We start from the raw sequence: 27,247 nt of genomic DNA on the forward strand, positions 1-27,247 counted from the left end.
TGGTTGACGCCAATTTTGGTGACGTCTTAACTGTTTTGTGATCAGGGAAGCTCAACTTCCGTCCCAGTGAAATTATTCTTCCCAGGATGCATTGCTAGTATTATTATTTTTTCTTCTTTTTTTAGAGAAGAGAATTGCATCCTTTTTCTCTAGACGAAAGAGCAAAAAGGAAGCTGTTGGGCCTAAATGGGCCAGAAGTAGCACTGCCCAAATGGTGTTCCATAGCTTTGGTTTCAAATCCCCTAACTCTCCTCTCCATTCTAGACTACAGTGCGAGCAATACGACGCAGACGGCGACGGCGACGGCTCTCAGTACGACAGTACCGGATCAGCAAATCAAACCAACCCACCAAACACCAAAAATCCCCGCACGAGCTCCGATTTCAAATTCCCCCGGCAGAGCTCGCCGCCGGAGATGGAGGCGGCGCGGGAGTCCATGGCGGCCCTCCTCGACGCCGGCCTCTTCGCCTCCGCCCAAACGCTGGTCCGTGCCGTTAGACCTGCCTCTCCTCCCCTCCCCTCCACACGGCCTTCCGTTTACCCCGCTCTCGAATCTCTAGGGTTTTGCCCCGAATCAGACGTGGTTCGAGCGTGCGCGGGGTTCGGGGTCCAAAGTGTTCGCGGGGTGCGGACCGCGGTGCCTTTGCGCCATGAGAAGGCTGAGTCGCAGCGTCGGGTAATGGAGCGAGGTTTTGCAGTGCTAACTGATTACTCGTCTCCTTTCGCAGGGGTGTTTCCTTGTGTCGTCAGCGGGTGCGAGCAACGATGCTAGCATGTCCATGAAGGCGGAAAGCCTGGTAAGCTTCCTTGAGCAGCAGCTCGGCAAGGGCTTCCTAGTTTGGTCTTACTTCTATGCTGTGCTGCTGTCAACTCCACTTCGTGTGCTCTGACTACCGAGGTCAAAACATAATGCATCAATTAGTTTCTGGACAGTTAATGCGCAAGCAAATGCATGGATTGTCCTGCATATCTAGCATTTTGCAATGCCAATTGTGTTGCCTACATGGAGCAAGTTGTTGTTTTTTTAAAGACTGATGTGTTAGTGTATCGCAGGTCCTGCATGGTGATGCTTTATATGGAGAGAAAGAGTTCCGTAGGGCACTGGTAATGTTTGCAAAAAACATCCAATTGACCGACAACGTGTTGCTGTATTAAACATATGAATAGCTGAAATCTTAGTTTCTAATTTTCCTTTCCTCCATGGTAGAATGCATACAAGCAAGCTATGCAATATAGCAGAAGTATCCCTAGGCAAGCAACAAGTAACATCAGAAGCTCAGTGTCTGCCACAGGCCGGTCACCTTCTCCAAATTCTTCTAATCTCTTGCCATTCAACGAAAACGAGGTGTGAATGGCCGAACATGACATTTCAACAACCTCATGTTAATATTTGTTTTTGGTCACGTGTAGCAAGTATCTCATTCAGTCTTGTTATGCTGTTGCAGGTGAAGTTCAAGATTGCACTTTGCCATTCTGCTCTATGTGAGCACCGTGAAGCACTTCAAGAGGTTCCTTGTTTTTCATTTACTTTTTTTTTAATCTTCTTTTTCAACCTTGAATCATGTTTTACGAATACAGATGCTGTGGCATATGGCATGTTGACATTGTATGCTCTCTGCAGATGGAGGGTATTCCTTCTAAAGTGAGAACGCTCAAAATGAATCTGATGTTAGGGAAGCTTTATCGAATATCAAGAAATAGCCGTTCAGCTGTTCTCTGTTATAAAGAGTGCTTGAGGTATAACCTACCAAATAATTTCCTTTCTGGGAGATTGAGTTCTCCAACCACATCAACATAAATTACCACTTTTTTCTTGTAGAGGAAGTTCTTTCTAAACTTGGTTACAGAAATCACTCTACTTTTCTGTGCTCACAAGGTTCTGTGTACATCTTCATACTTCTCTGTCAGGCAATGCCCTTACGTTTTTGAAGCTATTACAGCTTTGGCGGAAATGGGGCTTTCTGCAAAGGAATTTTCTTTATTATTTTCACAAGTAAGTGTACATTTCTTCGTTTAAGCTGTGAAAAGAAAACTTTGAGGGAAGATTAGTTTAAATTTCGCATGTTAAAATTCAGAACTTCTGAGTACTTTATTGTCGGATTTCCTGGTTACTGAAAGATGTTGATCCTGTCAAATTTATGAGCAACTTCCTGTTATTACAAATGCTGAATCCTGAAATTTTCTTCTCGTTTTGTACACAAAATTTACCTTCACAATATTCAACATAATCACAATGCCATCATCCACCAAACTTTTTTTTAAATTTTTTTGCAGTTGTTCTGTACACATAGTTGATATGTCCTAATGGGTTTCATTTTTTGTTTGAACACCACATATGCAGGCTTTTTAGAAACAATAAACCTCCATAGAATATTTAACAACTTAAATTTGTGCTCAATAAATTTCAGAAATTAGTCTTTCGAACTTGTTTTAACTGAAACTTGAAATGACTTTATTTTCCTTGTAGGCACCAAATAGAGGAGGCAAGCTTCCAACTGACTCTTTAGATGCACAACGATGGTGGAATGTAAGTGAAAACTGCTGCATCATGGCATGCACCGAGTTTACATTTTGGTGGACTGCTACTGTTTCTAGGCTCTAGGATAGTATTCACTGTGTTCGCTTGGCTGTGGCTGATGGCTGGTGCTGATTTGTTGAGAGAATAGTACTGCTGATTGGCTGGTAGCTGGTGGCTGGTGCTGATTTAGTATGAGAGAACAATACTGTTGGCTGGTTGGCTGACAAGCCAAGCGAACACAGCGATTGGCATTTTTAAACAGTACCTCGAAGCATAGGCATTCATTTTTTAGAGTTTTGCGGATTTATCCCCAGTCTTCGAACATGCAGGAGAGCTGCGTATGATTTATCCCGTCTTCGAACACGCAGGAGAGCTGCGTATGATTTATCCCCAGTCTTGATAGCATTGAAAACAGGCATAGTTCACAATTTACAGCATCAGGGCATAAGTATAAGTAGCGCTCAGTGTTTAAATCTTTATATGATATCCATCAAGTAACTAGACTTGTTTTCGTCCTCTTGAGTTTGATTTGATTATCAGTTATCACATTAACTATTGGGCCAAAAACAGTACTTTGCACATATAAATGCCAAATTCTGCTAAATCGAAACAGTGTGATGATGAATTCCTTGCCCTTTTTAGCTTCATGTTCATTGCTATACTTCTGGCCCTTTTCTCAAAATGCAGATTGCAGTTGTGTATGTCTGTTTTGTTGTACCGCCATTGACCAAGTGTAATAACATAACAATAGGAACACCAGTATTATAGTTAAACCTAGAGATCATGTTCATCTATATTGAGAATTATCAATTAGTAAACTATAATGCATCTGTTCCAAAATGCAGGCCGTTTTGACTTTTCTAGGTTCATAGATTTTGCTATGCACCAAGACATACATTATATCTAGGTACATAGCAAATACTATGAATCTCAAAAAGCCAAAACGACCTACATTTTGGAATGGAGGGAGTATTTCTTTAGAACGGTACTCCCTCCGTCCGGAAATGATCTACACATGAAGGTCTTCGCAAATACCAAGGGGCAGCAGTTAATACATGAATAGGCCAATGGATGCTATGGAATTTGAAGAGACACCCAATACATGCGTGATTACTACTCATGTGAAGATCAATTTAGGACGACTCTAAAACACTCATGTGTAGATCATTTCCGGACGGGGGGAGTACTTGTTATTGCAATTTTGACTAATACTTTATTACGATTTTCCAGAATGTCAACTCATCCAAACATATCATCATACTTCTTTATTCTTTCTATATATTGGTTCAGATGATAATTCACTTAAGTCATTATTTTTCTTAACAGCGGTATGTTGAGGCGCAGTGTTGCATTGCTTCACATGATTATAAAGGTAATATGACTGTTCTTGTGCAACATTTTGTCTGAGAATATCAAGATATAAGTGCATGGTTGAATTTGTGGTTCTGGTCAAGAAATATTTCACATTGTTACTAAGGATTTCCATTGTTGGTTAATGTTGAATGATGCAGAAACCTGTAATGCAGACTCGTGTGCCACTAAGTGTAACTTTATAGTAAACCTTTCCTGAACTTTTAGTTTACTTGTATCTGGTGAGCATAAAGTTATAGCTTTGAAACATTGTTTTTCTAAGATGCCATTTTTTAGATATCAATAATGAATATTACATTTTTTACCTTTACATGTTGTACATGTAGTTGTAGATTTTAACATGGTAGCAACAATATGTATTCATTTATAGTGGTCCTTTCGCTTTTATAGGTGGCCTTGACATATATCTAGAACTAATGCAACGATTCCCCAATAATGTGCATATCCTGCTGGAAATTGCAAAGGTTTGTCTTTCTTCAACTTGCATATTTTTTCCACATACTCCTTAATGTACAAACAGATGGGCATCAACCATCAAGTTCTCTTAGGCTGTCTGCACTCGTCATATTCTAAATTCATCCTCTAAAAGGAATATTCCATCCTGATCATCAAAATTCTCTACTCTATATCCAGTTTCTCCGCACCCGTTATACTCTATATTGCATCCTCTATATCAACTACCAACTCTGGGACCCATATGTCATACACTACTTATTTTTTTATCCCACACCCTGTCCCCCCTACATATCTCTCTGTCCTCCATTCTCCTCTCTCCATCAACCCCTCCAATGGCGGCGCATCCTCCCCCTCCCCTCCCCGGCGGCCCATCCTCCCTTGCCCCTCCCCTCCCCGGCGGCCGGCGCGGATCCTCCCTGGCGCGGACGGCGGCGGCCTTCCTCCCAGCACGGACGACGGCGGCGACCCGCGCGGGGCCATGGCGTCTTCTCTCGACGCGCCTTCATCCGCCACCCCCTCCTTGCTCCGGCCGGCGGGCAGCTCCGGCCCCTCCCTGCTCCGGCCGGCGAGCCGCCCCGGCCCCTTCCCGCGGCCGGCTGCGGAGGGCGGCGGGTCCGGCCGGCGGGGCAGCCTGCTCGACGCGGTCGTGGCGGAGCGGCCAGATCCGGCGGCCCCTACTCCTCCTGCCCGCCATGGCCGTCGTCCTCCCCCCTTCTCCCGCCCACCATGGCCATGGCGCCCCCTCGCGGCTCCCGATGCATACAGGGCCTCCTCGACGCGCCTCCTCGCGGGCGGATCTCCGCGTCCGCAAGCGCGCGGCGGGGCGGAGGCGGGCTGCCGGCACGTGCGGCGGGCCCGAGGCGGCCGGCGAGCGCACCGCGGGGTGGAGGCGTCCGGCACGCGCGGCGGGGCCGCGGCGGAGCTGCGGCGTGGGGAGAAGGGGAGGGAGGGCAGCGGCGGCGGCAGCATCCTTGTCGCCTGCCCGCGGTGGCCGACGGCGAAGCTTCTTCCGCGTCAGCGCCGGCGGCGCAGTGTTCTCCAACGGCAACTTCCTCCGGCGCTCCTCACTCCCGCATGGCCTCGACGCTCGTCGCCGCCGTAGCTGGCTCTGACGCTCCTCCGGTCTAGCGGCGGTTGGGGATGGGCGCGGGAAGGACGAATGGGCCCTGCGCACGACAGATACCGTCTCACCCATACTACTCTGGATATCGCGTGCGGGAGGCCGTCCGGGATGATACCGTGCGGCTTTAGCGTACCCACTGCAGACGTTTTTACCGTAAAATGTTACTGCAGGACGGCGTAGCGGGGCGCGTAGCGTAGCCGGTGCAGATAGCCTTAGTTCATATATTCCTTAGTTTGATGCTGTTGTGCTCGTTAGTGTCTAGAGAACGAAGGACATTGTTCATTTTCAATTTGGTTTGGTGGTTTTAGTGACAATTCTTCATTGTGTTGATCTCTGAATTTTGATCTTATTTGAAGGTTGAAGCGATCATAGGCAAGAATGATGAAGCAATAATGAACTTTGAGAAGGTAAATTGAATGAGTACAGAATTACAGGCACCTGCTTTTGTAAATCATGTGAACAACAGAACAAGTAATAGGTTCTCAGACCATTTCTAGTGTTGGCTGTTTTTTTTTGCAGGCTCGGTTGATTGACCCAAACATTATGACATATATGGATGAGTACGCAATTCTCCTAAAAACAAAATCTGACTATATCAAACTGAACAAGCTGGTACATGATATGCTGCATATTGACCCCGCGAGACCAGAGACGTGTGTTGCTCTTGCAGCCATGTGGGAAAGAAAGGATGAAAGAAAAGCTTTGACATATGCGGAAAAGGTTCACACCTTTTAGCTTTGTGTTTTATGGAAGCTTATCTTCCATCTAATTTTCTTACAACGTTTTCGTTTTCATCAGAGCCTTCGAGTTGATGATAGGCATATAACTGGTTATATTATGAAGGTAATACTGCAAAACCTTGTCTATGCAAATGGATTTATATTATGGTAATTCCTCTTGCATTGCAATTTGGAAGCATAACTGCAGAATCATGGTTGGGTGGAATTGCAAAACCCCTCTATGTGATTTCTGGTTTTGGTCTGTGAACTTCATGTATAGATTTGTGTGCCCTGCTACCATCTTCATTTTTTCAGAATCACCTCCTTCCCATTTTTAGGCATATCATTATTTCCCTTATCGATCTTCCATTATTTGTTTACTATCTTTGAAGGGCAATCTGCATCTTTCATTGAACCGGCCAGATATGGCAGTGACCGACTTCAGAGGAGCTCAAGAATTGAGGGCTGATCTTCGTTCTTATCAAGGTTGTTAGGCTGATACCTCTGATATTCAAAATCTATTGTCCTATTGTCTGTCTAAATATAGATATTCTCCCAGGTTTAGTGCGTGCTTATCTAGCACTTGCTAAATGCAAAGATGCATTATTCACTGCACGTGAGGCAATGAAGGTTATGCATCAGTCTGCAAAAGCGCTCAAGCTAGTTGGTGATGTTCATGCAATCAGTTCCAGTGGGAGAGAGAAGGTAAATTTTGTTTTGCCATGGGTCATTGATTTACAAACTATCTGTTCTGTGTTTCTGGAAGCAAGCAGTGCCCAGCTAGATCGCTGCGTTTAACTAGGTGAATGATGATACCACTTATGAGGCACCTCTATTTGCTTTAGGAAAGAGGAAAGAATCTGCACTTTGTTACTGATTGCCACTCCGCCTATTAGACAACATGTGACATGTAAACTGATATTTTGTAATTGATGCAGTAGATATTGGTGAAGTGTTACTACCCAGGGACTGCTCAGATGTTGCCCCATGTTTTTTATATTTTACCATGTAATTCCTTGGTAGGTACCAATAGATGGATATTCGCTTATTGTGTTCATAGCTGTAGAAGGAAATGATTGGATAGATTCCTCCAAACCCTAGAAGGGTGGGAAATATAGTTCCTATACATGGGCCTCTATACATGGGCTCAATATACACCAACATCTCCCCGCAGTCTGAACTACCGGCGCAGCGGTGTTCAAGACTGGACAACAAGAAAGCCAACACCCCCCTCCCCCGCAGTCTGAACAACCGTCGTAGCGGTGTTCAAGACTGGACAAGAAGAAAGTACAAAGGGCAAACACCCCCCCAGCCACAACTAGCCGCCTGCTACGTTGAGGCTGGAGCGAAACTCCGAGATGGTCGAGGAGGGTAGTCCCTTGGTGAAGATGTCGGCAAACTGGGAGGTGGTCGGGACATGGAGTACCCAAACATCGCCGATGGCGACCCTGTCGCGCACGAAGTGCAAGTCGATCTCCACATGCTTCGTCTGCTGATATTGAACGGGGTTGGTGGAGAGATACACGACGCTGGCGTTGTCGCAGTAGATGAGCGTGCTCTTGGTGAGCGGGCTGTGGAGCTCCGCCAAGAGCTGTCGGAGCCAGGACGCCTCTGCCATGCTGTTAGCAACAGCCCGGTACTCCGCCTCGGCACTGGAGCGGGAGACAACCGGCTACCGCTTGGACGACCAGGAGACCAGGTTGCCGCCCAGAAAGACGGCGTAACCGGAAGTGGAGCGGCGAGTGTCCGGGCAGCCAGTCCAGTCAGCATCGGTGTAGACCACCAGCTCAGCAGAGGACGAGCGGTGAAGCACCAGGCCGAAGTCCACAGTGCCACGGACGTAGCGGAGGAGACGCTTTAGGACAGCAAGGTGTGACTCCCGGGGATCATGCATATGGAGACAGACCTGCTGAACAGCGTAGGTGAGGTCCGGCCTGGTGAAGGTAAGGTACTGCAAGGCACCGGCCAGACTCCGGTAGGCAGTAGGATCAGCTACAGGAGCACCCAGATCAGCAGACAGCTTCGCTTGAGTGTCGACAGGAGTAGAGCAGGGCTTGCAATCAGTCATCCCAGCCCGCTCCAGAATATCGAGTGCGTACTGCCGCTGGTGAAGGAGAAGGCCAGATGGATGAGGCTCAACAGTGACGCCCAAGAAGTGGTGGAGCTGACCAAGATACTTCATAGCAAACTCCTGCTACAGAGAGGAGATGACGCGCTGAAGCAACTGCTGATTGGAGGCTGTGAGCACAATGTCATCGACATAGAGCAGCAGATAGACAGTCTCATCCCCACGGCGGTAGATGAAGAGAGACGTGTCAGACTTGGCCTCGGTGAACTCCAATGTCAGCAAGAACGTGGCGAACCGAGAATACCAAACCCGAGGAGCCTGCTTCAGACCATAGAGAGACTTGTTGAGCCGGCAGACCATGTTCGGACGACTGGAGTCCACAAATCCCGCGGGCTGAGAGCAGTAGACAGAGTGTCATAAAGAAACGCATTCTTCACATCGAGCTGGTGGGGTCGGACAGAGGAGAGGATACCGGCATCTGGGGTGGTGTGGAAGGAGGCACCCGAGTCGGCGATCCACTCGGTGCTGACCGGCGGCGTCAGTCCCATGATGCTGAAGGACTGCGCCAGAGCGGCCTGGTCCCACCCCCCAGGCCAGGTCAGCTGCTGGCTGGGCTGAGCGGGCGGGGTCCAGGGCTGCGCGAAGAGGGGAGCAGCACCGGTGAACATGGCTGCCGGCTGGACCTGAGGACGAGCCCCCCCGGGACCCCGGAACAGCCACATCGAGATGCGCCCTGACCACGGGTTGCTGAAGGATGGCCAGGGCGTACCTCCAGGGGCAGGGGCAGGAGCGGGAGCCGGAGTCGGCGTGCCCCGACGGCCCCCACCGGTACCGGGTGGTCAGGGCCCCCTACACCTCCGGTCTGCCCGGCGGGAGCAGCACCAAGGAGGGAGGTGGCAGGAGCGGCGGAGGAAGCCGGTGGAGCGGCAACGAGCGCGGTGTGGGTGGACGAGGACGATCCGGGCGCGAGACCCCTGGTGATCTCCTCGAGGGCGAGGTCGTCCCGGACCTGCAGGAAGGAGGGGAAGCGTCGCTGGCGGGTGATCCATGTCTTCAGGTGGTCATAGGTGCTGCTCAGGCCGCGCACGACATTGAGCACCAAGACCCGATCAGACACCGGGCACCCGAGGTCGTGAAGAGCATCAGCTATGCCCTTCATCCGCCGGCAGAACTCACCGACGGAGAGGTCCCCCTGCTCGAAGGTGCGGAAGCTGGCGTCGAGCTGGAGAGCGCGGAACTCGGCGTTGCCGAGGAACTGCCCCTCGAGCGCCACACAGGCCTGTCGCGCGGTGTCGCCGTGGGTCCTGACGAGGTCCTGAAGATCTAGGGAGATGGTCCCAAAGATCAAGGACATGGCGACGTTGTCGAGGCGCAGCCACACCACGTCCCGTGCCTCGATCGGCGTGTCGAGGAGAACGTGGTCGTCGAGGGCAGAGGGCGAGGAGTACCTGGTCCCGCCAGCGTCCGTAGTAGGAGGACGTGGGGTCGAGGAGGACGGTGACCAGGGCCCGGATGTTCTGGACGCCGGCGGCCTGGAGATGGAGCTGGGCGACCATGGAGTCGGTCGGGTCGTGCCGGGGTTCAGATCCAGGGGGCGGGGCCTGGTGGGACGAGGAGGCGGCGTGCTCGACGAAGGGGACGACGGGCCGCGGGCCGGGGAGGAGGATGTAGTGCTCCGCCTTAGCGACCCGGCGAGCGAGATCGTCGGTCGTGGCGCGCTCGAGCTCCCAAGCGGCCACGCGGACCTGCTCCTGGGCCGCCGCGGCCTCCGACTTGGCGGCGAGGAGGGCCGCGGCGAGAGCGGCGTCGTCCTGCTGCCCACGGAGTGCGGCGGCGGCGGCGGCGAGCGGCGCATTCGCGGGGGGCATCCCGGGCCCAGGCCACGTGGGCGTGAGCGCGGCCGGCGCGGGGAAGACCGCAGGAAGGGCGGCGTCGGCGGCGGGCTGCTTGCCCGCAGCGACCGCGGCGCGGTGGGCCGCAGTAGTGGCAGCGGCGGCGGCAAGATCGGCGGCCGGCGGCATCCGGGGCAGCTGCAGGGCGGCGGCGGCGTCGGAAGCTCCCGGGCCCGCGCCCCCGGCGGCTGGGGCGGGCGGATCCGCGCCCTGGGCGGCGAAATCGGCGACGGCGGTGTCGTCCAGCGCGCCTGCGCCCAGGGGGCACGAGGGCTGCGGCGGTGGCGGCCGGCTGCCAGGGAGCGGCGGGCCAGGCCCCCGGCAGCACAGCGGCGCGCGGAAAAAAGAGGAGTGGCCGCCGGCCAGCACGGCGGGTCTGGGAGCAAACCACGTGCCTGGCGGCGGGCCGGCGGCTGCAGCAGAGGAAGAGGAGGGGAGGGGAGGGAAGGAGAGAGGAGGAGGCGCCGGCGGCCGGCCATGGCTGCCAGCGGCGGCAGCAGCTGGGTAGGAGAGGGAGGAGAGGATCCTAACCCTAGGCTAATGATACCATGTAGAAGGAAATGATTGGATAGATTCCTCCAAACCCTAGAAGGGTGGAAAATATAGTTCCTATACATGGGCCTCTATACATGGGTCAACCTGATAATGGTTTGAGATCCGGACCATAACCACCCCAAATTAGTTACTACTTTGCTCACTGATCGAACCGCACCACACCAAACTACACACCTCAAAAACCGATCCAAACCAATGTTTCAAACCAAACTCAAACCGAACCATATGAGTTAGAGTCAATATGCCATATCACAGATCAGAATCAGAAGTACAGCTTACAGTAATACATGGGGTTAGGAACACGCAGAATGAGGGGCTAGCAACCAGAGTGCGAGATCGAGCTAGGAATCCATGAGGCTAGCAGGATTCTTATCGATCCATGGGAGAGGGGAGCAGTATCCAGTGGATCTACGGGGATCTACGGACAGACGGACGGGGAGCTTCACCTTGCAGACGATGTGGAGCTAGTGCCGGAGCATCAGACCGTAGTTGCGGTGGATGCTGCCGGCCAGCGAGTTCTCCACGAGGAGCACGACGCGGTCGGAGATCCAGGGCTCCAGCTTGAATGGGTCGCAGCTTGAGTACGCCTTGTGTAAGCATCTAGGCCCTCAAGGTATGTTTCGGTGATTAATGACAACCATTATTGTGACTAATGAGTTTGTGCAGCTTAATAGATCATTATCGCTCATTTGGTCATATGTCAAAAGAGGCCCCTCAATTTCATTATTCAAAAAGGCGATCTCGGTATTCAACTCAATTTTATGTCAAGACTAAGGATCTTTCTAGTCCTAAGTGTCATAAGGTTGAGAAGGACACTTAGGTCAGTATAGGTTTTATAGTTTTGTAGTGATCGCACTATTAAGAGGGGTTAAGGCTAAGTAACTTGAGCATGGACATGATCATTTGAAAATGGATGCACACTATGGTCACTCAGGTTTCTAGAAGTTCAAATAAGTGGTTCTCAAACTATATCTCAAGAATATTTGGATTTCATTCAAGACTCAAATCAGAAAAGACAAAAACAGAAAAAGTCTATACACCGGTTTAATCGACGCTCTCAATTTTCTATACGTCGGTTAAACGAAGTCAGCAGAGTCTGGACAAATTCAATACACCGGTTAAACCGACGTGTTTGAAATTAACGTCGGTGCATTGGTCCAGAGTTGGTTTTTCCAGGGTATTTCAAGTTCTATACACCGGTTAAACCGACGCTGTTTAAATCAAGACGTCGGTGCAATTGACCAGTGAGATGATTTTTCAGAGGAATTCAAAAGTTGTACTCACCGGTTAAACCGACGATAGGTTTGAGTTAACGTCGGTGCAGTTGTCCAGAGACTTGGTTTTTTAGTGGTTCAGTGGACAACTACACTCACCGGTTAAACCGATGCTACGTCGGTTAATCTGCCCAAGTTGTAACAGCTAGTTTTCAGAAGAGGCAGTTTACATTCACCGGTTAAACCGACGATGACAAATGGAGGGACGTCGGATTAACCGGCGATACGCAGTTTTCTGGCAGCTTTTCTCCAACGGCTCTATTTGTGTGAGCTGCCTATATATACCCCTCCAATGGGTCATTTCGCCCACTCTTGACACCAGGCAACATCCATACACTCACACTATAGTCAAGAGCCACCTTGAGCTTCATCATTCACATACTTGTGCATTCAATCAATCAAGAAGCAAGATTAAGGACTTGAGTAGAGAGAAGCTAGTGTGCATCCGTTCTTGGTGATCGGTTCTTGCTCAAGTGAAGGCCTTAGCTTGTTACTCTTGGTGATTGGCATCACCTAGGCGATCTTGGTGATCGAGGTGTTTCTCGCGGAGCTTGCCAAGGATTGTGGGAGCCCGGAGAAGAAGATTGTACGTGGCTTGAGCTCCACCACGCCGGGATGGTGAACGGACTCTTAGTGAGCGCCCAAGTCTCGGTGACATGGGAGGTGACAAGACTCTTAGTGAGTGTCACAACGTGGACTAGGGGTGTGTGCCAACACATCGACACCACGGGAAAAAATTCGGTCGTCTCTTGTCCACTCTCTTTATTCAAGCATTTTCTTTCATGCAATTTACTCATGTGCTTGACTTAGAGATCATAACTTAGCTCTACCTTGCTAGGCTTTACTTTGTTTTTATCTCTCTTAGCTTGTGTAGGTAGCTTAGTTATCCGGTTGGTGAATTGGTGCCCTACTAGTATTGCATAAGTTAAGGTTGCTTTACTTTGTTTTAGAAATTGAAAAAGGCCCAATTCACCCCCCCCTCTTGGTCCATCGATCCTTACACCTTGCCGGCAGCCTTCTTAGCGCCCGGCATGTCCTAGTACGCCATGTGCACCTGCTGCGCTGCTGCCGCCGTTGCTGAGCCGATGAGGACGACAGATGAGATGACGGGATCCATGAGCAAACCAGCCCAGACCGGATTGACCCACTTAAATCATGAATCCAAACCGAACCAATCCATTAGCTATCTCAGCCCGATTACCACCAAACTGGTTGGCCCAAATGAAAAAACCAACCCATAAAACTGGTTTTGGCCCAACCCATTAGCAGATTAATACATGGGCTCAATATACACCAACAATAGCTATATACAAGTCCTTTTATTTTAAAATATGATAATGTTTACCAGTACTTCATATTACTTAGGTATGTTCTAACTTGGCCATCATTTTTCAATTTCATATTCTATCGTGGAGGGTTGCTGACTTGCTGTTGTTAAGCCGTTAGTCACATGCAAATATTTCCATATTTACTTTAGTCAAGTAGCTAATCTGCTTGTGCTTTCCTTTATCAACTAAGTTACTGCAACTTTATTGAAATGGACATTTAGCTCTTATGATTTTTTTATTTAAGTTTGTATTCTATACCTAAATGATAGCACCCTTTGGCAAGTGGTACTGCTATAAATATCAATATATCATTGCTTCACTTGCAGGCAAGAAAGTTCTATGAATCTGCCATTCGTCTTGAACCTGGATTTCTCGGAGCTGCACTGGCCCTGGTTGATCTGCATGTTGCGGAAGGACGTAACAGGGAGGCTGTTATGCTACTTGAGAGATATCTACGACAATGGGCTGATGATTCTCTACACATCAAGCTGGCTCAAGTGTTTGCAGCAACAAACATGCTTTCTGATGCACTTTCACATTATCAATCTGCATTAAGGTGTGCTTTTTCTTGAAGATTTGAAATAGCATTGCAGCACTACACCTGTCTATTAACCCTATATTCACTGTTGATCTGAATCCTGAAGATCTGGCCACATAGTATTCGATGTTTTGTTTGTGAATACTTATGAGCAAATATGAATCTAGAGGTAAGGTTTTGATGATAGGTCCTAGGGTTGGGTTTGTATGTCATCTTCAAAATGTAAATAGATGGTGGGAAAAGCTTCGTGCTAAGTCGCGGCCTTCATTTTTCAGAAACTTGACTCTTAATGTTCAACCTGCAAGTTTTGCCTAGTTTACAGACAACTCAAACAATTAACTTTCATCATTACCTGCAATGGCAAAACTGCATGCCTGCAACTGAAAAGCTACCTAAGAAGCATGTGAAATGTGTTCCAATAGGTTCAGTTCTAGTGTATCTTGATCCGGCTTTGGGATTGGTGGTCACTTCTGGTAGCTGTCAGGGAGCTCCAGCCGCAGTTGACTAACTAGAGGGAACTACTCGATTTTGGTTTCTAGCCCATGCTTTTTTATACTCAACCATGTGCGTACTATTCTCTCCTTTGGTATCAATGCACTAGCTGAAGAAAAGGAAATCACTTGGCATTTCAGGATAAACCCACAAAATGAAGCTGCAAAGAAAGGATTGGAGCGTTTGGAGAAACAAATGAAGGTCTGTGCAGTTTCAGAACCATATATTGACATATATCACTCTGACTAGCTACCCCAATGTTCTGTTCTTTTGTTTTTGCCTCGTTTTTTCCCTTTGTGAATATCAAGATAATAACTTGGGCGTGTTCAATTCTCATGTGCAGGGAGTAGACCCAGATGCACCTGAAGAGGATGAAGATAACGAGGCCGATGACATTGATGCCGACCAAGATGATGCTGAACTGCTGTAGATAAAAATTGTGAGCTCGAAGTATATCACCGCGCACCTCTTGGTTCCAAAGAGCAACGTCTGGTTGCACAATCACCTCATCAGTCAACAGGCATGGCAACCAGATGTCCAGATCCACGGCAGTGCAAGTTAGACTAGGAGGAGCTCCAGAGCTGCTGTGCTCTGCCGTTTTAGCCAATTTTCATGCTAAAAGGAACGGCGACTGCACGATGAAGGCTGTAAGCTACTAGGGTCCAAGCTGTACACATCGAAATTGTTGTCCTCGTTAGGTTTTGTTTGGATAAACACATTCCCTCCCAATACGTATGGATTGGAAGGGAAAATGAACTAAACTTCTACCTCAATCCCTCCCAATATTTACGGATTGGAGGTGATTATATGTATCCAAACAATGCGTTAACTGCTGTGCATTCGAAATGTCTGGATTGCTCTGCAGGAAGAGTTGCTGCACGATCATTGTTGCTTGTAGGCACTTGCAGTTACATAATCATCTGCAGCCTGCATTGAAACAGTACTAGCATGAAATCAGTTGAACAAGTTCTTCTGTCGATGAAAACGCACAATATTATATTTGTCTAGGCATGATCAATTAAAAGACATTCAAACAAAAGGTGGTAGTAAGCCAGTTCCTGATGACAAATAGTAGCATTTCATAGCCAGAGCCCGATTTCATATCACAAAGCATTCTGACATGCCTTTCCACTCACCCTGGTCTTTTCCCGTCTTCACTGGACAGCATTGTCGTACGTGGCATAGGTCTAAATTTGATAAAAAAATTCCTATTAACATCCGCCTGCATTAGGGGTTGGTATTAGTTCTTATTTATTTTCTTTGGTAATGAATGAGGTCACAAGGAACATACAAGGTGATATCCCTTGGTATATGCTTTTTGCTGCTGATGTGGTACTAGTTGATGAGAGTAGAGCAGGGGTTAATAGGAAGTTAGAGCTGTGGAGACGCACGTTAGAGTGAAAAGGGTTCAAACTTAATAGGATCAAGACCGAGTACATGATGTGCGATTTCAGCGCATCTAGGCATGAGAGTGGTGACGTTAGTCTCGATGAGTAAGTGGTGGCACATGACACTTTTCGGTATTTAGGTTCGATGCTACAAAAGGATGTCGACATTGATGAAGATGTTAGGCATAAAATCTCAGCTGGCTGGTTGAAACGGCGTCAAGCTTCTAGTGTCCTCTATGACAGGAGGGTACCACAAAAGCTAAAAGGTAAGTTCTATAAGACAGCAATTCGTCCGACGATGTTATACGGTGCTGAATGTTGGTCTACAAAAAGGCGACATGTCCAGCAACTGAGTGTAGTAAAGATGCGGATGTTGCGGTGGTTTTGCAGGCACATGAGGGATAGAGTTCGGAATGAAGTTATTTGAGAAAGGGTAGGGGTGACACTAATTGAGGAGAAACTTACCCAACATCAGTTGAGATGGTTTGGACATGTCCAACGGAGACCTCCGGAGGCACCGGTGCATAGGGGGTGCTTAAGCGTGTCAATAAGGTAAAAGAGGGTAGATGTAGACCTAAACTGACTTGGGACGAGTCGGTTAAGAGAGACCTTGAAGAGTGGAATATGTCTGAGGAGGTAGCTTTGGATAGAAGTGCTGGGAGACTAGCTATCAACGTGTCTAAACCATAACATTTGTGTCTTGTGGGTTTCATCTCTAGTCTACCCCAAATCGCTTGGGATAAAAAGGTATGTTGTTGTTATTGTAAAAGGTAGAGTAGCTAGGAATCAGGCAGTACGCATACTGCAATACAACAAGGAAATCAGTGCATCCTTATTACTTGACTTAAAAGGCGCGTAATGGCAAATGAATCTCTTTATTTGTCACACATGGTATATGATGTGTCAAAATGTTTTCAGCTGACCAAAATGGGTACATAACCACACATTTATTATCAATATTGCAACTGCTGAAGGAGACTCCTCAATGGTCTGTGCTGTGCATGTGGCAGTCACAACAAAACTTCTTGAGTGTACGCTCATCCTAGTTCTTCTTTGGGTACTCTCTAGCACCGAATATGGTTGATCCGACTCTTACATTTGTGCTGCCCATTTCAATCTGCAGACATGGAAACAGTAAATATCATTAGCAATTCATCTATTGGCCTACCACACCTCTTCTCCGTTCTCAATATTTTCCTTACCGCTTGCTCAAAATCAGCAGACATGCCCATAGACAACTCGCACTGCTCTTCGGGTATTCCAAGCTCCTTGCAAACCTCTTTCTGGCAATGAGCCAGTGTCTAGGAATTTAACAAATCGCGTGCATGTTAGCCACAGGTATGCTGCTAGAGGGAAATAATTTCTTGTATTTCTCCAAACCCTAAAATAGTGGGTATATACAGAACCTATATATGGGCCTCTAGATGGGCCGTAACACTGGACCAACACATACAGCAACCCCCCGCAGTCTGAACTACCGGCGCAGCGGAGTTCAAGACTGGACAATAAGAAACACACATAGGGCAAACACCCCCCACAGCCACAACTAGCCACCTACTACGTTGAGACTGGAGCGAAACTCCGAGAAGGTCGAGGAGGATAGCCCTTTGATGAAGATGTCGGCAAACTGGGAGGTGGTCAGGACATGGAGCACCCGAACATTGCCGATGGACTCTGTCGCGCACGAAGTGCAAGTCGATCTCCACATGCTTCGTCCGCTGATGCTGAACGGGGTTGGTGGAGAGATACACGGCGCTGACGTTGTCGCAGTAGACGAGCGTGCTCTTGGCGAGCGGACTGTGGAGCTCCGCCAAGAGCTGTCGTAGCCAGGACGCCTCCGCCACGCCTTTAACGACAGCACGGTACTCCGCCTCGGCACTAGAGCGGGAGACAACCGGCTGCCGCTTGGACGACTAAGAGACCAGGTTGACGTCCAGGAAGACGGCGTAGCCGGAAGTGGAGCGGCGAGTGTCCGAACAGCCAGCCCAATCAGCGTCGTTGTAGACAACCAGCTCAGCAGAGAACGAGCGGTGAAGAACCAGACCGAGGTCCACAGTGTCACGGACGAAGGGAGGAGACGCTTCAGCGCAGCAAGATGTGACTCCCGGGGATCATGCACATGGAGACAGACCTGCTGAACAGCGTAGGTGAGATCCGCCCTGGTGAAGATGAGGTACTGCAAGGCACCGGCCAGATTCCGGTAGGCAGTCGGATCAGCCACAGGATCACCCAAATCAGCAGACAGCTTCGCCTGAGTGTCGACATGAGTAGAGCAGGGCTTGGAATCAGTCATCCCAGCTCGCTCCAGAATATCGACTGCATACTGCCGCTGGTGAAGGATAAGGCCAGATGGGCGAGGCTCAACAGTGACTCCCAAGAAGTGATGGAGCTGATCAAAATCCTTCATAGCAAACTCCTGCTGCAGAGAGGAGATGACGCACTGAAGCAACTGCTGACTGGAGGCTGTGAGCACAATGTCATCAACATAGAGCAGCAGATAGGCAGTCTCATCCCCACGGCGGTAGATGAAGAGAGACATGTCAGACTTGACCTCGGTGAACCCCAATGTCAGCAAGAACGTGGCGAACCGAGAATACCAAACCCGATGAGCCTGCTTCAGACCATAAAGAGACTTGTTGAGCCGGCAGATCATGTCCGGACGACTGGAGTCCACAAATCCCGCTGGCTGAGAGCAGTAGACTGTCTCTGGCAGAGTGCCATGAAGAACACATTCTTCACATCCAGCAGGTGCACAGGCGAAGAACGAGAGAGCGCAAGCGAGAGGACCGCGCGCACAGTAGCAGGCTTCACCACTGGACTGAAGGTCTCATCATAGTCCACACCAGGCCGCTGGGTGAAACCCCGGAGAACCCAGCGAGTCTTGTAGCGCTCCAGTGTGCCGTCAGCTCGACGCTTATGCGTCTAGATCCACTTGCCTGTGACCACATTGCAACCAGACAGACGCGGCACGAGGTCCCCCGTCTAGTTGGCAAGAAGAGCTGCGTACTCCTCTTCCATCGCGCGACGCCAGTGAGGATCCGCCAAGGCGTCGCGGACAGAGGAAGGTACCGGAGAGACCCGCGGCTCCCCTTCGGTGGCGGAGAGAGTCGCGGCCTGAGACGCCATCCGCCGAGTCACCATCAGATGGATATGCTGAGGATCCCGATGGATGACTGGCGGGTGGTACACCGCCGGCTCGACTCGAGAGCGCGGCGGCGGAGGCGGCGGCGGCGACGGCTCCGGTGTAGGCGTTGCAGGAGCCTCCGGAGCCGGAGGCGCCGCCGGTGTCGGCGCTACACCTGCACCGGCTGAGCGTACCGCGGCGGCGCCGGTGCCGGCGCCGAACGACGGTGGTACACCTGCACCGTCTGAGCGTACCGCGCAGGTGTAGGTGGAGGCACCGGGGCCGCGCGGGTCGCAGCAGGAGACCCCGGGGCCGCGCACGGCACGACAGGAGGTCCTGGGGACGCGTTTGGCGCGACAGCGGGCACCGGGGCCGCGCTGGGCGCAGCAGCGAGCACCGGAAGCGGTGCGGTGCACCGGGAAAACCTGCAGAAAAAGGACAGACAGGTAAAGGTGGCTGAACCACCGGGTCAGTCGAAAACAGCGACTCCAGCTCGGTGTCAGGAGAAGGTGTGAAGGAGATGGAGTAGGGGAAATCTGACTCGTCAAACACGGCGTGGCGGGAGATCAGAACGCGGCGGGAGATCAGAACGCGGCGAGAGGTGAGTTCAAAACATTGGTATCCCTTGTGGTCAGGGGAGTAATCAAGAAACACACAACGAGTCGAGCGGGGCGCCAGCTTGTGAGAAGCAGTGGCGGAGATGTTAGGGTAACAAGCACACCCAAAGACCCGAAGGTGGTCGTAGCGAGGAGTGGTACCGAAAAGAGCGTGGTGTGGAGTAGGAGCAGGAGAAGCAGTGGACGGAAGGCGGTTAAGCAACTAGGTGGCGGTGCGGAGGCTCTCAGCCTAGAAGCGCGGGGCAGAGAGACCTGGATCAGAAGGGTGCGCACGACGTCGTTCGTCGTGCGAATCATCCGCTCAATCTTGCCGTTCTGAGAGGAGGTATACGGACAAGACATACGTAGCTGAACACCCCGAGAGAGAAAGAAGGAACGGGAGGTGGAGTTATCGAACTCACGTCCGTTGTCACACTGGACGGCCTTAATGGTGAGGCCGAACTGAGTGGTCACCCAGGCAAAGAAGTGGAGGAGGGTGGGGAAAGTCTCAGACTTGGCGTGCAAAGGAAAGTCCAAGAGTAATGAGAAAAATCATCAACCACCAACAGATAATATTTATAACTAGACATACTGAGTACAGGAGATGTCCACAGATCACAGTGAACAAGATCAAAGGCATGCGCAGCATGCGAAGAAGAAGAAAAAAAAGAAAGTCTGACATGACGACCTAACTGGCACGCATGACAAAAGTGCTCTGCAGGAGTCCTAGTACATGGAACATCGGTACTATGCCTTAGCTGAGCCAAAACGTCGCGGCCGGGGTGACCAAGCCGGCGGTGCCAGGTGGTGGAAGTCGGCGTCACGGCAAAAGCAGCAGACGAAGAAGAAGGCGAAGGCGCATCAACGAAAGCAGGAAGACGAAGGGTGTAAAGGAGCCCCGAGCTGTCACATCGGAGGAGCGGTCGCCGGGAAGCCGAATCCTTCACAGTAAGACCAGAAGAGTCAAATTCGATGGAACAGAAATTGTTAGCAGTAAACTAGCGAATGAAAAGAAGGTTGTGAACCATCTGAGGAGCTACAAGAACATTAGGAAGACGAAAAGAACCAGGAGCAGAACCCACAGCGGTGATAGAAAGGCAAGACCCATCACCAACCATGATGGAAGAAGAACAAAAGGGGTGTGGGGGTCGGACAGAAAAGATGATATCGGCATCTGGGGTAGTGTGGAAGGAGGCACCCGAGTCGGCGATCCACTCGGTGCTGACCGGCGGCGTCAGTCCCATGGTATTGAAGGATTGCGCCAGAGCGGCCTAGTCTCACCCCGCAGGCCAGGTCGGCTGCTGGCTGGGCTGAGCAGGCGGGGTCCGGGACGGCGCGAAGAGGGGAGCAGCACCGGTGAACATGGCCGCCGGCTGGAGCTGAGGACGAGCCCCCCCGGACCCTAGAACGGCCACATCGAGATGCGCCCTGACCATGGGTTGCTCAAGGATGGCCAGGGCGTACCTCCAGGGGCAGGGGCAAGAGCGGGAGCCGGAGTCGGCGTGCCCCGACGGCCCCCACAAGTACCGGTACCCCCAGAAGCAGGGCCAGCAGTACCACTACCCCGTCCCCCCGCCGACGCCGTCCACGCCCCCCCCACCTCCGGTCTGCCCCGCGGGGGCAGCACCAAGGAGGGAGGTGGCAGGAGCGGCGGAGGAAGCCGGTGGAGCAGCAACGAGCACGGTGGGGGTGGCCGAGGACGATCCGGGCGCGAGACCCCTGGTGATCTCCTCGAGGGCGAGGTCGTCCCAGACCTGCAGGAAGGAGGGGAAAGGCCTCTGGCGGGTGATCCATGTCTTTAGGTGGTCATAGTTACTGCTCAGTCCCCGCACGACATTGAGCACCAAGACTCGATCGGACACCGGGCACCCGAGGTCGTGAAGAGCATCAGCCATGCCCTTCATCCGCCGGCAGAACTCACCAACGGAGAGGCCCCCCTGCTCGAAGGTGTGGAACGTGGCGCCAGAGCTGGAGAGCACGGAACTCGGCGTTGCCGAGGAACTGCCCTCAAGAGCCAACCAGGCCTGTCGCGCGGTGCCACCGTGGGTCCTGACGAGGTTTTGAAGATCTAGGGAGATAGTCCCAAAGATCCAGGACATGGCGATGCTGTCGAGGCGCAGCCACACCACGTCTTGCGCCTCGATCGGCGTGTCGAGGAGGACGTGGTCGTCGAGGGCGTAGCGGCGGCGAGGGAGGACCTGGTCCCGCCAGTGTCCGTAGGAGGACGTGGGGTCGAGGAGGACAGTGACCAGGGCCCTGATGTTCTAGACACCGGCGGCATGGAGGTGGAGCTGGTCGACCATGGGGTCGGTCGGGTCGTGCCGGGGTCCAGATGCAGAGGACGGGGCCTGGTGGGAAGAAGAGACGCCGTGCTTGTGGACGACGTGTGGCTGGCCGGAGGAGACACGGAAGTAGTGCTCCGCCTCGGCGACCCGGAGAGCGAGAGCATCGGCCGTGGCGCGCTCACGCTCCCAAGCAAGGGCAGCCACACGGACTCGCTCCTGAGCCGCCGAAGCCTCGGACTTGGCGGCGAGGAGGGCCGCGGCGAGAGCAGTGTCAGCCTGCTGCCCACGGAGTGCGGCGGCGGCGAACGACGCATCCGAGGGCATCCCGAGCCCAGGCCACGTGGGCGTGAGCGCGGGAAGGGCTCCAGGAGGGGCGGCGTCGGCGGCGGGCAACTTGCCCGCAGCGACAGCGGCGCAGTGGGCCGCTCCGGAGGCGGCCGAGTCAGGCAGGGGCGGGTTCCCGGTGGCGGCGGCAGAGGCCCCCGCGCCCCCTGCAGCCACGGCTCCTGCGCTCGCGCCCGTGCCCGCAGTGGCGCTGGGCAGCTGCACAGGCGGCACTGGCGGCTGCGGCTCGAGCGGCAAGGGGCCCTGCGGAGCCGCGCCCGCCGGCCGGACGTTGGTGGCACCCGCGGCGGCGATTTCCGCGGCCCCCGCGGCGGCGGCGCCCTCAGCGACGGCCGGCGCCGGCTCGAGGACGGCCAGGGCGGCTGCCGGTGCGCGCCAGGGGCCGACGGCCGCAGCAGCCCAGGCGGAGGCGGGCGGCGCCAAATCCATCGCAGAGGAGGCGGCCGGCGCCAGATCCAGAGCAAAGGAGGAGAGGGAGGAGAGGGGAGGGAAGGAGGAGAGGTGGGGCGGCGCCGGCGGCCGACGGCGGCTAGAGGGAGGGAGGGAGAGGAAGAAGAAGGCTAGATATCATGCTAGACGGAAATAATTCTTTGTATTCCTCCAAACCCTAGAAGGGTGGGTATATACAGAACCTATACATGGGCTTCTAGATTGGCCGTAACACTGGGCCAACACATACACCAACAATGCCACTCCAGAAAAGCTCTATTACAGGGTATATGTTACCTTGAAATTCTCTGGAGTTGAGGAGTAATTAAGCATCCCAATTGTCATCAAGCCAGAAAACACAAGGTTCGGGCAGTTCAATTTGACATGCTTTGCTAATTCCACGCATCCTGACGGATCTACTCCGAATTTTGCTGCAAAATAGAAACAAAGTTTCAGATCTATGTGCATGCTCAGAGACAGGGCAACTATACCGACATCCATCAAACTTTATATCACTTATCCACGACTAAAGCCTGGAAACAATGAAGAATAAAGGTTCCAACATTCAGAAAATTCAACCATAACAACCCCAAACTGATACTTTTCAGGCTTCAGAGATTCCATAGATATTAGAGAAAAAGTTCAGAATTTGTATTGACAAAGGGAATTATAGTACTCACATTCCTCTCCACTAGTGTTGACTTGGACTAAAACCTTAAGAGGTTTTCTCCCCAAGTCAGCTACCACGCGATCAAGACGGTTAGCAATCTGAAAGAATGAACATTAAACTTAGTCTGGTTACAGATGCAAGGTCAAGAATATCAAAATGCACCGCAATGAATAACCGCAACACCACCTATTGGTATTTAGGTCCTAATTGACGCAACAAAATCTTTCTCGAATATTTTTGATAAATGCAAAGTCAATACAAGAATGATTGAACATACATTATGAATGGCCAAATCTCACTGGAAATGACAAGTACTACTAGGATGCAGATAGGCATGAAGACAATATTGTTTCTCTTTTTCTAGCAAAGGATCCCCCCTCTTACTAGAAAGAAACCAAAGTGAGCGAACTGCTGGTGAGTAAAGTGCCTCAAATGTGAGTGTACCATGAAACCAGAAAGAGATGAAGTTGACGAAACATTAAAAAGATAGATTCATCATGTACCTTCTCATCATCTACACTCTCAACCATATCAAGATTTGGCACGCCAGCTAAAGGTTAAAGAGACAAGAAAAGAAATGTTAGCTCAGACCAGAGAGCATAAGATATCCAACCTATGTATATAATTTAGAACACTTTTGGTAAATATATGTAATAGTATGTGGTATAAGTAAAACAAAACTTGAGCAAACGGGAGTTCATAATGAGACTCAGCATAAACAAGAAAACAGATGCCCGCAGTCAAATTTTTGAAACTTTGACCAGTGATATGCATATAAGAACAGATTTTGTAAAACTAAAATTTAAAATGCAATTAGATGACTAACCATCAACAGTACTTCAATATTGTCAACATTGTTGTATTTTGAATGAGTTCTGACATACAACTAGAAAAACAATTATCAATACAACTAGAAAAACAATGATAAAAGATGTTCATAGAACGATCAATGCCCTAAATGACAGGTAAGAATGAACAGACACTAGTACAAACCAAGTAGGGCTCTGGCTTTGTTGCTTTGCAAGTTCCCAATGAAGTGCCACTCGATATCCTCAGGAAGCTGTAAGAAGAAAAGCACGTGCTTAGACAGTTTACATGGGTCATTCGCTGCAAGGACTAGGAAGCAAGCAGAGCGAGAATTCCCTGAGTCATGAAAACTTGTAGCTGTAGATGATGGAACCATTAAATTTTTTGAAAATTCTCCAAAGAAAAGAACAGTTGTCAACTTTCAGTTCCTAATAGATAATTATCGCCCAAACCCTAAACCTAAATCCTAGATTGTTTTAGGATAAAAAAGGTTAAAAAAAGAGAGAGGAAGTGATCGACCAAATGATGTCCAATAAGAACCAGAGATTTTAAATGGTCGTAGCTTCTCATGTTAAATGGTGATAGATTTTCACAGCGAATTGTCAGTATTGCCACCATATTACTAGAGATGTATTTGAAATTTTGAATACCAACAAAGCTTGTAAATACTTTCCAGTATCATACAAAGAAAAAAAATGATATTTGCATTTGCCTACAGATAATATGCCCTGTTGCATAGTTCAAACGCATACCAAAATGATGTCGTACCAACTAAAATTATAACCATTTCCCTTATCCAAAAAAAATTATAGGCATTTCCAATTTACCAGTTCCTCACAAGCTACAAGTGTAAAGGTAAAACTCTTTGATACCCACGTGACTACGTCTGTGCAGAACAACCATAAATGCACAAAGTTATATTTTCTATGCACAATATGGTGCCGAGGAGGAGTATCATGGCTATGGAACTCCCGATTTCAGACACTAATGAGTAATGACGAACAACTGTGAGAACTCAGCGAAGATCGGAATTAGCAAGCTGTTGCATCCAATTCAACGTTCCAATAGGCCATTCGCTTTTCTACCATGGCTATCTCCCACGGCTGTTATTCGCCCAACCCCAGGCTTACGACACAGTTACGAGGTCCTAGCACCAAGCTTAATTAACAAGCTGCTGACTCTGATTCAGTGTTCTAACCGGCAATTCGCACAGCGAGGAGACCAAAGGCAAGATTTTGTTGTTAGGAGTCGTGAGCAATCCAAGCCAACCTGGGGCGCCTTGTCGATGAGCTCCTGGACGTAGTTCTCGCCGAAGCAGCGGTGGCCCGCGTCGTAGACGCCGCGGATGACGGGCACCGGCTTGGTCTTGCTAACCGCCACCACGCGCACGGACCCGAGCGCGCGACCCGCCCGCGCCGCCGCCTGCTGCGCGCGCGACAGCACCGAGCGGAGCGCCGCCGCCGCGCCCTCCGCCGCGGCCACGGACGCCATCTCCGCCGCCGCCGCCGCAGGCGACGATCCGGCCGCCGACGCCACCGCCGCCGTGAGGGGTTGGTGGTAGTGACCTGGTGGGAGGCTGGGAGCGCGCTCTCAGAGCTCTGATTCCCCTGTCTTGGGTTCTTGGCTTAGTTCGAGCCTTCCAAGCCTCGGGTGGAATGATCCTTTTCCTTCCTTTTGCCCTTTTCTTCTTTTTAGAATGCTCGTAGTTTTCCAGAGGGAAAAGTCTGTTTTTCAACCTGAACTATCACGCTAGTCCGATTTTGGCCCTTGAACTACGAAACCGGACATCCTACACCTCCAACTAACGAAACCATTTGAAAAACAACCCTGGCTCAGCCAAAGGCGGTTTTGCTACAGTAAAATTTCCGAATTTCTGGAATTTCACACCTCTCTCAATTAAATAATAAAGAAAGCATAGTTAATATTGTCTAAAAATCATGATATTTTTTTGGGAGGTAGATCAAAAGACAAGGAATCTATTTTGGCTAGATGTGCTACAATAGACATAAATGAATTTGAATTATAAAATTTTAAAAATAAGTAGAATTCAAAATTCCTTGAATTTTTAGGTCAGCTAAACCTATGATAAAAATGCATTAAAAATATGATAATTCATAAATTTTTATTTAGTTTAGTTATGTACTTTTTATTGGCCCAAGTTCTATAGAATATTCATAAATTAAAATTTGAGGAATCAAATTTGATTCAAATTTGAGCATTGCGAAGGAATTCAAAAACTTTCATAAAAACTTGGGCCAATAAAAAGTACCTAACTAAACTAAATAAAAAATTATGAATTATCATATTTTTAATGCATTTTTATCAAAGGTTTAGCTGACCTAAAAATTCAAGGAATTTTGAATTCTACCTATTTTTAAAATTTTATAATTCAAATTCCTTTATGTTTAATGTATCACATCTAGCCAAAATAAATTCCTTGCCTTTTTATCTACCTCCCAAAAAAATATCATGATTTTTAGAAAATATTAACTATGCTTTCTTTATTATTTAATTGAGAGGTGTGAAATTCCAGAAATTCGGAAATGTTACTGTAGCAAACCGCCCTCAAAACAGCTTGCTACAGTGATCGAGGGGGTGATTCGGACGGTTTTGCCAGTTCGAGGACCTATGTTACCCGGTTTTTTAGTTGGAGGTTGAAAAACAGACTTCTTGACTAGTTCGAGGTTGTAAAATAGACTTATCCCTTTTCCAGACGGTTCCCGGCAGTTTCAAACTAGACTGTTCCCTTCGCATCCTCCTCGTCTGAAGATTTTTGAAACTGTGGTCGAATATTTGGCCGAAATTTGGTCATGTGCTTTGGTTTGTCACGTCTAATAGAGGATGCTACATCTTGTTGTAGCATACAGAAAAAAAAAATTGAGCCGAGCTACCACAATACATAGCATTCTGCTTTTATCATTCAGGGCTTGAGCCGTTCGATTGCCGACGTAACTGATATTATTTGGGTTGTGTTGAGTTGTAAATAGAAAATAAATTTCTTCTTCTTTTTCTCCGTTGATCAAAAAATGACACGTAGTTCTCCATGAATTCATTTAGCAACCATGCACGTTTTGGTGCAAGGAACAGAAGTAGTGGACCAAAAGGTCCAGCCCCATATTCGTCTGATCAAACAAACATCCTAACCAAAGAAATGAAGCCCTGCAGGGCTGCAAGCGCCTCGCTGGAACTACAGAAATAAAGAATGTGGAGAATCAGATATGGCAGTAGGAAGGCGAGATGCAACAGATCTTATATACAGAGATGCAAAC

At 49.8% G+C, this 27,247-nt stretch overlaps 2 protein-coding genes and 1 long non-coding RNA gene across 5 annotated transcripts; 1 reads left to right on the forward strand and 2 right to left on the reverse strand.

The window, feature by feature from the left end:
• The first annotated feature begins 295 nt into the window (after nt 1-295).
• On the forward strand, nt 296-15,213 carry LOC120667210 (anaphase-promoting complex subunit 7-like). Of its 2 annotated transcripts, XM_039947274.1 has the most exons (18): nt 299-484; nt 729-797; nt 1,054-1,104; nt 1,208-1,345; nt 1,446-1,508; nt 1,622-1,737; nt 1,909-1,993; nt 2,468-2,527; nt 3,845-3,890; nt 4,280-4,353; nt 5,825-5,875; nt 5,988-6,188; nt 6,267-6,311; nt 6,580-6,673; nt 6,747-6,892; nt 13,631-13,860; nt 14,475-14,535; nt 14,678-15,213. In XM_039947274.1, exons 1-18 carry the CDS (start codon nt 416-418, stop codon nt 14,762-14,764), a joined length of 1,686 nt encoding a protein of 561 aa, XP_039803208.1. In that variant the 5' UTR covers nt 299-415; the 3' UTR covers nt 14,765-15,213. The 2 variants fall into 2 exon arrangements, with proteins under 2 accessions (XP_039803209.1, XP_039803208.1); XM_039947275.1 differs by lacking the exons at nt 13,631-13,860; nt 14,475-14,535; nt 14,678-15,213 and adding an exon at nt 7,126-7,148 and having other exon boundaries at nt 296-484.
• Nucleotides 10,933-13,393, reverse strand: LOC120667214. Its single transcript, XR_005672098.1, has 2 exons — nt 12,980-13,393; nt 10,933-11,289 (listed from the first exon to the last, which is right to left on the reverse strand). It is a non-coding gene; the product is annotated as an uncharacterized LOC120667214 (long non-coding RNA).
• A 1,326-nt stretch (nt 15,214-16,539) lies between the features above and the next one.
• LOC120667212 (pyridoxal phosphate homeostasis protein-like) lies at nt 16,540-25,635 on the reverse strand. 2 transcript variants are annotated; one of them, XM_039947277.1, is made up of 7 exons: nt 25,248-25,633; nt 24,165-24,231; nt 23,675-23,721; nt 23,182-23,269; nt 22,799-22,932; nt 16,925-17,023; nt 16,540-16,839 (listed from the first exon to the last, which is right to left on the reverse strand). In XM_039947277.1, exons 1-7 carry the CDS (start codon nt 25,467-25,469, stop codon nt 16,765-16,767), a joined length of 732 nt encoding a protein of 243 aa, XP_039803211.1. In that variant the 5' UTR covers nt 25,470-25,633; the 3' UTR covers nt 16,540-16,764. The 2 variants fall into 2 exon arrangements, with proteins under 2 accessions (XP_039803211.1, XP_039803212.1); XM_039947278.1 differs by lacking the exon at nt 16,925-17,023 and having other exon boundaries at nt 25,248-25,635.
• Between the last annotated feature and the right edge of the window lie 1,612 nt (nt 25,636-27,247).

The sequence above is a fragment of the Panicum virgatum genome, chromosome 3N (genome assembly GCF_016808335.1).
Source record: "Panicum virgatum strain AP13 chromosome 3N, P.virgatum_v5, whole genome shotgun sequence".
Classification (NCBI taxonomy): domain Eukaryota; kingdom Viridiplantae; phylum Streptophyta; class Magnoliopsida; order Poales; family Poaceae; genus Panicum; species Panicum virgatum.

Coding starts and splice junctions, on each gene's coding strand:
- LOC120667212 (XM_039947277.1), bottom strand. CDS start 25,469: ATGGCGTCCGTGGCCGCGGCGGAGGGCGCGGCGGCGGCGCTCCGCTCG. Junction 23,270..23,674: donor AGAGTGTAGATGATGAGAAG/GTACATGATGAA, acceptor TCATTCTTTCAG/ATTGCTAACCGTCTTGATCG. Junction 16,840..16,924: donor CTGCTGATTTTGAGCAAGCG/GTAAGGAAAATA, acceptor CCATGTCTGCAG/ATTGAAATGGGCAGCACAAA.
- LOC120667210 (XM_039947274.1), top strand. CDS start 416: ATGGAGGCGGCGCGGGAGTCCATGGCGGCCCTCCTCGACGCCGGCCTC. Junction 2,528..3,844: donor ATGCACAACGATGGTGGAAT/GTAAGTGAAAAC, acceptor TTTTCTTAACAG/CGGTATGTTGAGGCGCAGTG. Junction 6,893..13,630: donor GTTCCAGTGGGAGAGAGAAG/GTAAATTTTGTT, acceptor CTTCACTTGCAG/GCAAGAAAGTTCTATGAATC.